At 33.0% G+C, this 14,650-nt stretch overlaps 1 protein-coding gene and 2 pseudogenes across 1 annotated transcript in view; all 3 read right to left on the bottom strand.

The window, feature by feature from the left end:
- LOC126887261 (zinc finger protein 665-like) overlaps positions 1-14,650 on the bottom strand; it is an 80,785-nt pseudogene that overhangs the window by 36,462 nt on the left and 29,673 nt on the right.
- Positions 4,017-14,650, bottom strand: part of LOC126887265 (zinc finger protein 235-like) — a 40,103-nt gene continuing 29,469 nt past the window's right edge. The window contains exon 2 of the mRNA XM_050654682.1: positions 4,017-5,519. Coding sequence (XP_050510639.1) covers positions 4,456-5,490 — 1,035 coding nt within the window. The 5' untranslated portion in view covers positions 5,491-5,519 and the 3' untranslated portion in view covers positions 4,017-4,455. The remainder of the gene's footprint in view (positions 5,520-14,650) is intronic.
- Positions 6,598-13,138, bottom strand: LOC126887270 (zinc finger protein 235-like; annotated as a pseudogene).

Raw genomic sequence — 14,650 nt, 5'->3', positions numbered from 1 at the left:
CATCATTTCATCACACTGATACAACAGCAGACTGAATAGACGAAACTACCCACATAACAATGATGTTCGCATCATGTTCAAAGCATATACTACCAACATTCGTCGGAGTATATTCTTTTTAGTATATGCGTAGTACAAGCGTAGCATGTACCATAAAAAACATTCTAAATTTCATGTTCTTTGCATATACTTTAAGGAATATTCTCGTACCGAATATACTGAGTACATTCGTGTAAGTAGTATCTCGGAATATTCAAAAAAGTTTATTCTTAGAATATACCTTTATCGAATATTCCATAAAAGTATATACTTGACACATACTTATAAGTACTTTTAAAATATCTTAAAAGGAATATGTGTATGGATAAGAAGAATAATGTTAGCCTATAGATTATAAACTTCGTTATGAATAATTAATAAAATTTAAAAATTTATGTAGGCAGTACTATTGAACTACCGAATTCATTATTTAAAATTGTTTTTAATTGTATGGTAAAAATGTTTAAAAATTAATTGTATTAACGAAAAAGGAGAAATTCTCGTTTCGCTTTCATCATTGAAATGCATTTACTATTTTGATTTAATAAGTTTATCATGAGTATTCTTAGAATTTCATTTTTACATGGAATTGACAAAGCTGAACCAAAACCCACAAACAATGAGGAAACGACCGGTGCATACCTGCATAAGGGGTAAGGGGTTGGGAACAAAGGCAAAATACAAAATATGAAAAACAGTTAGGCATTTGGCATTTGTATCTACAGTCAACACTATCACTGTCTATGCGGGACTCGGGACTGTGGGATGTGTATTTTGGTCTGTGCTGTGTTATGAGGAAGACCCAGTATTTCTACAAGGAATAGGAAGGAACATGCATAATTAACCTTTTTATTTTGTTTGCGGTCAACTTACAAATAAAAAATTCATTTTGGTACTTCAATATTACTTAAATAGTAAGTATGTATATAGGTACATATAAACAAAATATAAATTTTAGTTATTTACATACATATTTTACATAATATATATTTGGGTATTATAGGTATTTATATATTCAGCATTTTTATTTTTATATGCAAATAAACTAAACATATATATACCTACTTACCTATATAATATTTATATAACTAACTAAAATTTATATATTTCATATTTACTTTTTAAGTAATATTGTAGAATGTACAAACTGCATTCCCATATGTAATATGTAAATTTAGTAGAAAGTAGAACCTAGGATGGAGATTCGGTGATGCTGAAAACATACTTCTGAGCAATATATAGCACTTCCTTGGAATATTCTTCCCATATACTAAAAAGTACATTCTTCCTATATACTAAAAATATGTGCCGTAGTACATTCTAAGTATATAAATAGAAGGTTTACAGCACCTCCTTAGAATGTTCTAAAACGGATATTCTTGGTATATACTGAAAAGAAGTGCGGTAGTACATTCTAAGTATATACATAGAACGTTTAAGTACTGTAATGTAGTATATACTCAGCATCTGTGTAGCATAATGGTAATTACGCATATTCTCAGCATATACTTTTTCTGAAAAGTATGTTCTATGAATATACTAAGAACATGAAATTGTTATGTGGGTAGCAACACGCAAGAGATGATTTTATTCTAAAGTGATACCAAATGTGGAGTCACAAAATGGCGTCACCTTACAATGTGTCTAGAAATATTAAACGATGGCCGACTTGTAATTTTTTATGGGGTCCTAAATATCGCCAGTATAAAGGCTTACTAGGTAATAACCCTAATAGGGAATATACTAAACAACGAAGTCAATTTATTAAAAAATTAGGAATAGACCTAGTAAAAAGTTATTCGCAAATTAGGGCTGCATCCTGCATCCTCAAAATTACTTTCTCATATTCGATAAGCAGTTATGAAATACTCTGGAATGCCTACACAAAACCGACCTAATCCACCACCAGGTAAAAAGGCATTGCGAATACTGTAAGAAAAGGAAAACCAGATATTTTGCACACTTTGCAAATGTTGGTTATGCATGGATCCTATGGTAGCCTGCTGTGAGAAGTGTATTCAGCAAAAACTTGTGTTTTGTTAAATAGAAGAATAATTCGATATTTTGTAAGTGTGGTAAGCAGCCAAAATTATGATGTGAAATATATCACTTGTTTTTTATCTACATATTTTAATTTAATATACGTTAGGCATAAACAAACAAAATATTTTAATCAGGAGGACGAAAACAGCCTATAAGTAAGTAGGTTTACTCAAAAACAAATAATCAAAAATCCACAGAGAACGGCAGTTCTCACCAGTGGCGCACAACACCCCTACAAGCGACACTATAAATACACGAAATTTTCGATTTTCTAAACCTTTTTACCTGTTTTTTTTTAGTGAAATTTTTGAATATTTGCCACGGACACCAAAAATGATTTTATACCACAAGAGCGCTGCAATAGTTCTGTTGCACTCTTTATCCTATTATCCAGTTGAATATACATTTTCTTTCGTTTCTTATTTTCTAGGTTTAAGTCCATTCTATTTAATATGAAATCGAAATATTCTGCTTTTCTTAAATTTTTTATGAGAATGTATATATTTGGATGAGGTTTCTTTAACATTCTGTTTAACCGGTTGTTCCATCCTTCCACGGCATTATTTGTTCGGTGTCGGAGGCCATGGCAGTTCCACATGCTAATCACTGGATTTTCTAGCCATTCGTTAACGAAGTAATCATAAAATTTTGTCTTTTCATCGTCCGGAGAATCAGATTGAATAATTAGCCACCCGTCTTCTATTTGCTCCAAAGGTAAGTATGCCAATGCAGAACACATTCTTAAATGAAGTCTAACGTTATCGTCGTTAATGTATTGTGTTGTCAGTCCGATCGACTGAATGTTCCTCCAAAGAGACTGATTAAAATGGTAGTTGCATCCATGCAGTCTAACATCTGGGAAAACAGTTTTGAGAGCTTGGATAACAGCATCTTCAAAATCAAGCGTCACTGTTGTTGGTTTCCATCCGCCTAGTTTTTTGTCAGTATTGTAAACAGCCTTCTATACGTTTTCATTTTTTTGTTTGGTAGCAGCGCATACAACACAGGAACAATTCTTGTTTCGTCGTCAGTGCTGCCCATATCAGCATGCATGGTATATCTTTGTGTAAACTGTTTGGAGGAGCTCTTAAATGTATCGTCGACAAAAAAATCTGTTTTTGTTGCTAACGTTTCCTTTGCTTTCGAAGTCGAAAAACATAAAATTCTTTCTCCTTCTTCAGTGTCGTCAAAACACAAAAAACTCTGACCATCTTCTAATGTCAACATTTCCAGTGGGATATCTATTTCAATAGACGACGCTGGTTTTGATCCGACACCAGTTTGTAAATGTCTTGAACGACAAAGGGTAGACTTACGTGAGGCATACAAAGGAATTTCACTTACAAAATCGAGTCCTTTTGTAAATAGTTTTTCGAACTCTTCCCTGTAAATGTCCGGGGATGGAGTGTCTTCTCGAGTTTTCTTTTTTGAAATGTACGTAGCCTTTTTTACTTCTAAGAGAGCTACATCGGGGACACAAGTGTGTTGGTTGACTTCGAGTAATTCAGTCAGTTTTGTCTTCATCCTCCCTTTACAGTTGTGGTGACGTTCCTTTACACATACCCAAGCTACAATATCTTCCTTATTCTTCCTATATTTTCGATACTGATATCCAGCGTGAAGAGCAGAAGGTTTTCCCTTGTTGGTTTCAATCACTTCAAAATTTTCCATTATTAAATGTTGTTACGTACTGCACTAAACAATCTCTCAAACTAACAATATACAAATAATATGCATTTGTTTTTATATTTAGATTTTGGTAATTCTCCCCCCAACCTTTATAATTGGGCAAATACAAATTTTCCAAAACTCCGTAATGAGGGGATTATTCTGGTTTAGGCCGATGCCACATTATGCGTTTTGACCGGATGCGTTTCCGACGCATCCGGTGAAAACGCATAGTGTGACAGATCGGTTTTGAGTCATCGGTACGCGCTTACTACCTGCACCAGACTAAACGCATAGTGTGACAGGTCGGTCCGGTTGCGTTGGAAACGGATGCGTTTTCACCGCATCCGTTCAAAACGCATAATGTGGCATCGGCCTTAGTCATTACTGTTTTCATTACCTATTGTTCGAAATAGAGATAAGCGGATTAAAATATTTCAATAGGGTCGACCGGGCCTGCTAATAACTCGGGTGGTTACTAATTTACGACCTTCTTACATTTCTAGCTTTTAAGTAAAATGTCTGATCGCAAGTGCAACGTTACCTGTTACAAAATATTTTAGATTGACCGCTTTTACAACGAAAATTACCTTCACCGCATATGCAACGACCGCATCTGGACCTATTTCCTTACGGTGACACACGCGCGAAAAAGGTCGTCGAGCCATAAGTTCGCGTACTTACTCGCGTGTCTGTTTATGGCCTTTATGGCCTTTCTCGAATGTGTGTTCTCAAATGTGTTTTTAAATTATTTGTCCGTGTAAACTGTTTCAAACAAATATCACACTTATAAGGCTTTTCTCCAGTGTGAGTCATCATGTGTGATTTCAAATGACCGGTTTGAGTAAACTGTTTGAGACAAATGTCACACCTATAGGGCTTTTCTCCAGTGTGGGTCATCATGTGTGATTTCAAACTAGTGGCATGAGTAAACTGCTTAAGACAAATCTCGCACTTGTAAGGCCTTTCTCCAGTGTGGGTTATCAAATGTTTTTTCAAGCCATTTGCCTCAGTAAACTGCTTCAAACAAATTTCACATTTATGAGGATTTACTCCGATGTGAGCCATCATATGTGATTTCAAATGATTGGTTTTAGTAAACCGCTTTAAACAAATATCACACTTATAAGGCTTTTCTCCAGTGTGAGTCATCATATGTGATTTCAAATGATTGGTTTTAGTAAACTGCTTAAAACAAATTTCACATTTGTGAGCATGTACTCCGGTGTGAGCCATCATGTGTGATTTCAAACTACTGGCTTTAGTAAACTGCTTAAGACAAATCTCGCACTTGTAAGGCTTTTCTCCAGGGTGAGTCATCATATGTGATTTCAAATGACCGGCTTGAGTAAACTGTTTACAACAAATATCACATTTGTAAGGCTTTTCTCCAGTGTGAGTCATCATATGTGATTTCAAATGACCGGCTTGAGTAAACTGCTTACAACAAATATCACACTTGTAAGGCCTTTCTCCAGTGTGAGTCACCATATGTGATTTCAGAGCACTGGGTGCAGTAAACTGTTTCAAACAAGTATCACACTTATAAGGCTTTTCTGCAGTGCGAGTCACCATATGTGATTTTAGGGTACAAGTTGCAGTAAATGGCGTTAAACAAATTGCACATGTGTAAGGTCCATTTCCAGCTTGAACTGTCATATTTTTACTTAATGTTCTTTCTTCAATGTATCTACCCAAATCTTCTTCTTCATGAGATGACTGTTCAGGTGTTTTCATCATCTTTATTATGTTCTTATTGCCTGAACAACCTAAAATATAAATCAAATGTACACATTTTAGTATAAAGATAAATTTATGCAGAAACTATAGGTATTATATTCGCGGTATGCAAGTACTTGGAAGGGAGAAATATTGCAACTATCTTAAATAATTCATATTGTCAATTGAAATTGTCAAATTGACGTATATTTCATACCTTCTGTCATTGAAGCAGAAAAATTATATATTGCTCCACAATATTGATATGATATGCAATTATTACATAAGGTAACTTTAATTAATTGTATTTTGCTTGCAGTACTGCACTTTAATAACCAATTTTATTTACTACATACAATTGTTTACGTTTGCATAACATAACCTGAATCTTATTTTTTCTTCTAATTATTTTTTTGGACTATGGCCTTGACAATTATCCAGCAACCAGGACTAATATAATTGGCCAATATAATTAAAAGTGCGAATAAAAGTACAGAGCGTAGAAATAGAGGTCGCTTTGCCAAACTTGCACGGTCCCAATAGATAAATAGATAGATAGATACGTTTATTGACAATTTTAATAGTAAACACTACATGTCATGTCACAATATAAATAAGTCACTTTTGTATACATATTAAATAACTAAGAAATAATTAAGAAATAATACAAGAACGCATAATATAACGTGAAAAATAGAAATATAAAAATCTAAAAAAAATCAGTTTGGTGTAATATAGTTTTCATAAAAACGACCACACTAGGAGCTCAAACAAACAAATTCCTGTATACTATAGAAACAGTGTTCCAGCAGGAAGTGTTTTGCTAATTTATAAAATTGTTTAGAATTCATTGCCTTAATATCAATATTTTTGTTTAGGTTTAAAAAACAATTATACAGATTATAATCTATTGTATTAAGTTGTGTAACACAGAATCTAGAATATGGTATAATTATATGACTTTTGTTTCTTGTATTATACTGATGTTGATCAGCATGTATTTTTAGATCTTGTATATTATTATGAACAGTTAAAAAAGTTTCCAATATATATATATATATATATATATATATATATATATATATATATATATATATATATATATATATATATATATATTGAAGGTAAAGGAAGAATGCCATACTTTTTAAACAAGGGTTTACAGCTGGCGCGATATTCCGCTGAGTCAATAATTCGGATTGCTGCTTTTTGAAAAGTGAAAACTTTATATGCAAAGGACGAGTTTCCCCAAAGAAGTATGCAATATGTCAGGATACTATGAACCATTCCAAAATAAACTGACCTAAGAATATCTCGACTCACAGAAGTAGCCAACCTGCGCATAGCAAAAATCTGTGAGGCGAGCTTCTTACACAGTTTTTCAATATGGTGCGACCAGTTCAACCTTGTATCCATAGTAACACCTAGTAACTTTACTGGTTCAGATGGTTTAACCCATCTATCAGAACTAAATACTATGATCTGGGTTTTCTGCTCGTTTAACTTAAGTTTGTTACAGTTAAACCAGGATTTAGATTTTTCTAATATTTCCTGACTGTAATCATTTTACCTCTACATAATAAGGTTGTGTTATCTGCAAAAAGAACACAGTTAGTGTTATCCAAGGCACTTGGTAAATCATTTATATACATCAAGAATAGCAGAGGTCCCAAAACTGATCCTTGTGGTACTCTAGTTGAAACTGGTAAAGGATTAGATTCTTGATTATTAAATGCAACTATCTGTGTTCTGTAAGATATGATTTTAAAAGGTCGTGTATGGTACCCCTTATTCCATAGTACTCCAATTTTATCAATAGTGTTTGAATATCCACACAATCAAAAGCTTTTGTAAGGTCACACATTAAACCTTTAGTAGGTTCACCTGCATCAAGACCGTGAACAATATGTTCTATTACTTCTAATAAAGCTTTAGTTGTTGAGTATTTTTTTCTAAAACCAAATTGAGAGCTAGATATAATTTATTTGTTATCCAAATAATTTGCTATACGATCTTTAATTAAGATTTCAAAAATTTTACTTATTGTTGGTACTATGGTAATAGATCTGTAATTGTCTGGAGCATTTTTATTTCCTTTTTTATGAAGTGGAATTACTTTTGATATTTTTAATACATCAGGCCAGTAACCCTCGTTAATACATTTGTTAAATATTATTGTGAGTGGTTCAATAATTGTATCTAGCGATATAAAACAAGAATATAGCTATATAAAACAAGAATAAAACTCGACAAAAGTGTAGAAGAAATAAATGTAATAAACAAACTAAATCATTAAAGCAAACTTCCAGTTTGTGGTTATTTAGATTTGAGCCTCGGTTTTTTAAAATAATCAATATTTGGTACGAAACTTTTCGCGTCTGCAAAAATCTGCACAACTTTTATTAAACATTTTTTTATTGAAGTGAAGGAAAATGTAAATAATGAAGAGAAAAAAATTGATTTAATACCTTTATTGAAATCTTATACTGAATATGAGAGAAGCAGCAAATTGTTTAGAACAAATTTCACAATTATAAAGGCTATTTACTATTTTTGTTGGGAATAAGTCACAATTTTACTTTAAAATTAAGTTAATTTGACGTTTCGATTTCCACTTCTGAGATAGTTCTCAAAGCAATAATAAAATTTATTATTTTAAATTTGATTTAATTATATTAAACAAACACACCCACATGTGTCTTTTCAAACGTGATTTCAAATTTACGTAAATTGATTAAAAGAAGTGCAATCACACTTGTGAGGCTTTTTTCCCAGTGTGTTCTCAAATTTCTTGCACCAAGAAGGCCTGGCGCAAATTGAACCCAACCGAGACACAACCTGCGCCGGCGGGACGGGCGACCTGTGTATTTATTTTTCTAGCGGAGCGCATATTAAACCCAACCGCTGGCTGTCACAAGTAGAAGTAGAGACGAGCACAATCAGTGCGGACTTGTTACTGTTACTTTTGATACCGGTTCTCAGCTGTACTGAGTAGGTACCTACAAATACTGATTGCAAAATAGTGATGTATTTGATCCTTGTACTAAATTGAGTAGGCAACTTTAAATCGGTATTTCCGTACTTGTAACGTTTTAAAAGACGGCGGATCCAGGAACCTTGCAAGGTGGGGGCAATGAAATAAAATTTTTCTCGTGACTGGCGTAAACAGGATTCTTTTTCGGGATGGGCTGTTATTTTCTTATTCTTCATGTACCATGTCCTTTCAGAACGTTGGTTACCATCATAGGTATCTTAATTTTATTTATTGCCACCCCAAATCAACAATGCGACGTTCTTCTTCGTCCTGGACTGCGTTTTCCTGCTATTGTCACTTGAATATTTTGTAGCAACCTATATTTGGGACATCCCATTAAATGTCAGAAATAATCCAGCTATCTCTTCTTGATGCTTTTTATAATCGCAGTAGTCTTGCTGAGACATTCTAGTATTGTGGAGTTTGGAATCTTCTCCATCCAATAAACTCTTAAAATTCTTCTATTGCACCACATTTCGAGAGCCTCAAGGCGATTTAGATCGATTTTATTCACAGTAAAAGACTCGACACCATACAGTAAGACCGAGAACACATAGCAGCGAAGTAGTCGGATCCTTAATACCAATTTTAGGTCTCTGTTACATAATACTTTGAACATCCTTCTAAAAGCGGTTCTTATTCGGGGTGTTTTATTAAATGATCAAATTACCATAACATAGCACCGGCAATCACTATTTTAATATAACTATAAACAGATAACAGATTGTTAATAATAACAATAAACAAATTTATTGTGGGACTTTTTCATTTATTACGTTTCAAAGACTTTTAATAATTTTCGATTCCAAGGAATTCTGCCATATTTATGTTTCAGTTATTCAGTTATCAACAGGGCACAAAATTCACTATTTATGTTCAATCGTAACCTCTTTCTTAAAAACAGTGTCAGTATCATACCAGGTGAGGTCTGAAGGAGGGGGCAATTGATTCCATTGACCCCCTTTGGATCCGCGCCTGGTTTTAAATACCTAACACCTCCCTAGTACTCATAGCGGCATGACTTTCGCAAACATTGAATTTGATCATAAGCGGGCGCATAAAAACCTATCTTACACTGAGTATTTTATTCTGCACATAATACATATTTAAAATAAAATCAGAGTTATTTAATAATCCCTCCGCTACTGATCCTCATAAAATAACATTATCTACATATTTTGATTTTAAGCATAAACAAAAATGTAATATGGCGACAAGTTGAATTTGAAGGTAATACGATCTTCACAGATAATCACTCACGGTTTTAAGTAACATGAATCATTTTTTAATGATAATCTGTAGATTTAACGACGTTCTACACCTTCGTTGCGGGGTATGCCTCTCAGAGGAAAGGGGGGAAACTTATATGCAAGCGAAAGTTGGTAACAATGCATTTATAGCAGAATACTCAAATCATATGTTTCAGTATTGAATACTTTATAAAAATAAATTATAATAAATTACGGAATTAATTATAATAAAAAAATTAAAAATAAATGGTACGGTAAACAATCCTCATTTTTTAATATGTTATTCCTTACAAAAAAACCTTTAATTTAAGCACAAATAATTAAAAATCGTAAATTTGGGTCAAAAGTTATTAACTTTTTAAGAATTCCCATAAGAGCCCATGTTAAAACGTAACTTTGACCCTTAATAATAATTAAACGGCACGGTAAAACAATTTTTTAAAAATAAAGTCTTAGTTTTTTGAAGTAAACTATAACATACTAAAATTTCATGCAAATCTTTAATTCTTTGCCGAAGGTGTAGAACGTCGTTAAGAAATTATACATTTCTATGCCTATAGAAAGGGGATATTTCTAATAAAAAATAAAATAATAGTTATTTATGTACCAAGTCGGTAAAGTCACTCTTTATCGAACGAGTCTGATATCACGAGCAGAGGGAGCGAAGCGAGCGAGGCGAGTAACAGAGGAGTTCGATAAAGAGTCTTTACTGACGTGGTGCATACACAATTTTATCGCCAATCATAAAAAACATTAACACTTACGCTCGGTTTCATAATCAGTTAATGTGGACTTTAAATTTTAAGTTGGTACCTTTATCAATGCATTTCATATGGGTAAATGTCAACGTTGAAGTGAACTTTAGTTAATGTTCACTTTAAGTTTATTATGAAACCGGGCGTAAGTACTTAACCCTTACTTAATTACATCCTTCTAATGAAAAAGGAGTGTGTGTACTTTGTACGCACGTAAGAAGTTATACTTCTATTATTATGATTCAACGAAATAAATATATTTTAAACAGTTTAATCGTATGTTTATTTAAATATTTAACTAATTTTTATACTTAAAATAAAATACCAAAATTTAAAAATACGGTTAGTAATGTATTATGTCATTGTTTATGAAGTGTAGCCTCCCGCAGCGCAGTTGCTTTTCCCTTGATGGATAGTACAAAATCTAAATATATTTGCTAACAAATTATCAGTAAATATATATTACCGTCCTACATATAATCGAATTAACAAAAACATCATTTCATACTATATGTATTAGCATTAATACAAAACTTAAAAGATTTAAGAATTTTTTTAAACTTTAGACGAAGTAAAAATTTCGTATGACAGTAATGACAATGACAGTGACAGTGACAGAATGCTTTGTCATGATGGCCGATTCCGATGTTTAATCGATAGTTGTTATCAATATTGTTTCTAAATCTGTAAAGTTTTGATTTATGTTTTATGAATATAATTGGAAAATACTACAGAGTTTCACTTTCCGACATAAATTTAATTAATAATAACGTAAATTTTATACAATATTTCTAATAAGTAAAGTAAATCAATTTTAAGTTCACTCAAATAAATAATCGATTACTGCCATCGACCACTTACATTCAATCTCAGTTAATTTGATTAATCGCGGCAGGTAAAGTAAAATTCTTCATTCAGTACAATAAAGTGTTACTTTACTGCCGCAAATGGCGGAAAATGAGTACAATAATGAATGACTTTAGTGACGGTTGGCGATAAAATTTATTTTTTAATAATGTGTTCTTGTAAAGGTATATGGATTATTAATTTGGTATCGCCGCTTATCTAGTCTACTAGTAATAAAGTTATCAGCATTTAATGACAGTGTTTACTCGGGATTTTGAATATACTATTTTCATTTATCACAATAAATTACTTAAGGTACCATCCGTATTCATTTCATTTCCTATTTTCTCCCATACTTTGTCTTTTAATTTCGTCCTCATATAGTCCTCGTGGCTGGTATTATACCCAGGAGGGATGATCCCAAATGAGTTAAATTAGTTTCTATATGCCCATCTCGCAAACAAAAACACGTAAAAATAAACAACTGGCAGTGAGTCACGCATGCCACGGGCCACGAAAACTGTACGCCGATGAAAAACGTTTCCAAGTGAAACCTGCGAGAGCATCCAATGATCGTAGGGTGGGTTCAATTTGCGGTATCTCGTTTACAAGCGTGTTTCACAAAACTTTCCACTCATTTCGTCGACGTTGGTTATGTCTGGCTAAGGTTTAATTTGCGCCACAAAATTTCACATTCGCGAGGCTTTTTCCAGTGTGAGTCATCATGTGTGACTTCAAATTACTGGATTGAGTAAACTGCTTCAAACAAATATCACACTTATAAGGCTTCTCTCCAGTGTGAGTCATCATGTGTGATTTCAAACTAATGGCGTGAGTAAACTGCTTAAGACAAATCTCGCAGTTGTAAGGCTTTTCTCCAGTGTGGGTCATCATGTGTGATTTCAAATTACTGGCTTGAGTAAACCGTTTAAAACAAATATCACATTTGTACAGGGTTTCTCCTGTGTGAGTCATCATATGTGATTTCAAATTACCAGCCTGAGTAAACTGCTTAGAACAAATGTTGCACTTGTAAGACTTTTCTCCAATGTGAGTCACCATATGCGATTTCAAAAGACCAGCCTGAGTAGACTGCTTAAAACAAATTTTGCACTTGGGATTTTCTCCAGTGTGAGTCATCATGTGCGACTTAAAATTACTGGATTGAGTAAACTGCTTCAAACAAATATCACACTTATAAGGCTTCTCTCCAGTGTGAGTCATCATGTGTGATTTCAAACTACTGGCGTGAGTAAACTGCTTAAGACAAATCTCGCAGTTGTAAGGCTTTTCTCCAGTGTGAGTCACCATATGTGATTTCAAATGACCAGCCTGAGTTAATTGCTTAGAACAAATTTTGCACTTGTAAGGCTTTTCTCCAGTGTGAGTGATGTGATTTCAAATGACCAGCCTGAGTAAACTGCTTAAAACAAATTTTGCACTTGTAAGGCTTTTCTGCAGTGTGAGTCATCATATGTGATTTCAAATTATTTGTTTTAGCAAACCGCTTAAAACAAATTTTGCACTTGCAAGGCTTTTCTCCAGTGTGAGTCATGTGATTTCAAATGACCAGCCTGAGTAAACTGCTTAAAACAAATTTTGCACTTGTAAGGCTTTTCTCCAGTGTGAGTCACCATATGTGATTTCAGAGCACTTTGTGCAGTAAACTGTTTCAAGTCTTGGTAAGATAGAATAAGGTTTGAACTTGAATTTAGGTAACTCGCAATTTAAAAAATTATATTTTATACTTATGTTTTTGAGCCTTGAAAATCGTAGTTTTTCGTTCTTTTTTCAGTTTTAAATTGTTTATAAATAGAAAACGATCAACTTAAGAGAAAAATTACAAAAGATCTTTTTTGTTTAGAATGACCTAAAAATCTGAAATATCTGCCGGGTCGAATTTTTTTTTAATTTATAAAAAAATGTCATTTTTTAATTATTAATTAATTATAGTTAGACAAGATTAGATCGGGCAATCCTTGTTTTTTGTAATTGTTCACATGCTAAATTGTATATCCAATATTTTTTATCCATTTAAACAGATCGGTGCAAATCGACCTTATATCGTGTCTTAGACTATAACAAAAGTGTAGAAGAAATAAATCATTAAAGCAGACCAGTTTTTGGTTACTTAGATTTAAGCCTCCGTTTTTTTAAATTTCCAATATTTGGTACCCCAAAATTTTCGTAACATAAATCTGCACATTTTTCTTATAATGCAATAAAAACCTGGGCTACTGTTCTTAATAACATCTTTTATTGGGGCGAAGGAAAATGTAACTAAAGAGGAAAAAGCAAACATTTTGATTTAATATCTTTAATGACATTTTATATTTAGTATGTGATAAACAGCAAATTTTTTATAACAAATTTCACCCTTATAAAAGGCTATTTACTATTTTTGTGTTTATGAGCCGCAATTTTACTTTAAAAAAGTTTACTCTAAAAAATTAAGTTTATCGTTCTCAAAAATAAAAAACTTTAATAAATTAAACAGTCGCGTAACCAGGGAGGGGTTTTGGGGGTTGTAACCCCCCCATTGGTATGTACTTTGAGCTCTATACGCCTAACACCATTACTATTCCATACCCCCTAGAGACCCTCCAGTAGTTGTAACCCCCCTCCCACCTTAGGATCACGCTGGTTACACAGTTGAAATTAAACAAATTTTAATTTTCTTGCTTGGTAAAAAATTTCTTCTAATAATTTAATTTTACCTGACCCATTCATATTGACAAGACAATTCAGACATAATATTTTACATTTTAAATTAGATGATTTTAAAATATTGCCAATATTTTTTGAACTATGTTTCCAACAACTTTATTGGAAGAATCTCCCTCAGAAAAATCATACCATATGATTCGTCTTTAAAAAGATAACCATATGCAATGATGACAGTAAAATACTCTCGTAAGTGATCCCATAGTAAATCATGAGGAAAAAACCTTCCTTAGTACTAAGTATTTGGTCTTACATTTATTTTACTCGCAAAATTAATCAAATATAGGCAATATCACTTTAAAATAATCTACTTTAAAATGTATAAAATATGTAAAAAAACTAGAATACAAAGATCGCAATGGGCCGGACATGTGATAAGAATGGGAGAGGATAGGCTACCAAAACGAACACTGAATGCTAGAATGCAAGGAAAGAGACCGGTTAGAAAGCCAAGAAGGCGTTTAGAAGACACAGTAAACAGCGACGCACAAGCGCCTTTAGGAGTCCGTGTATGGAGAAGAGCATCCATACACAAGCAAGGGTGGAGGCAAAAAATAAAGGAGGCCAAGGCT

This window comes from Diabrotica virgifera, chromosome 6 (genome assembly GCF_917563875.1).
Source record: "Diabrotica virgifera virgifera chromosome 6, PGI_DIABVI_V3a".
Classification (NCBI taxonomy): domain Eukaryota; kingdom Metazoa; phylum Arthropoda; class Insecta; order Coleoptera; family Chrysomelidae; genus Diabrotica; species Diabrotica virgifera.
Note: the sequence above shows the minus strand (reverse complement) of the source record. Positions and strands in the feature narration are given on the sequence as shown.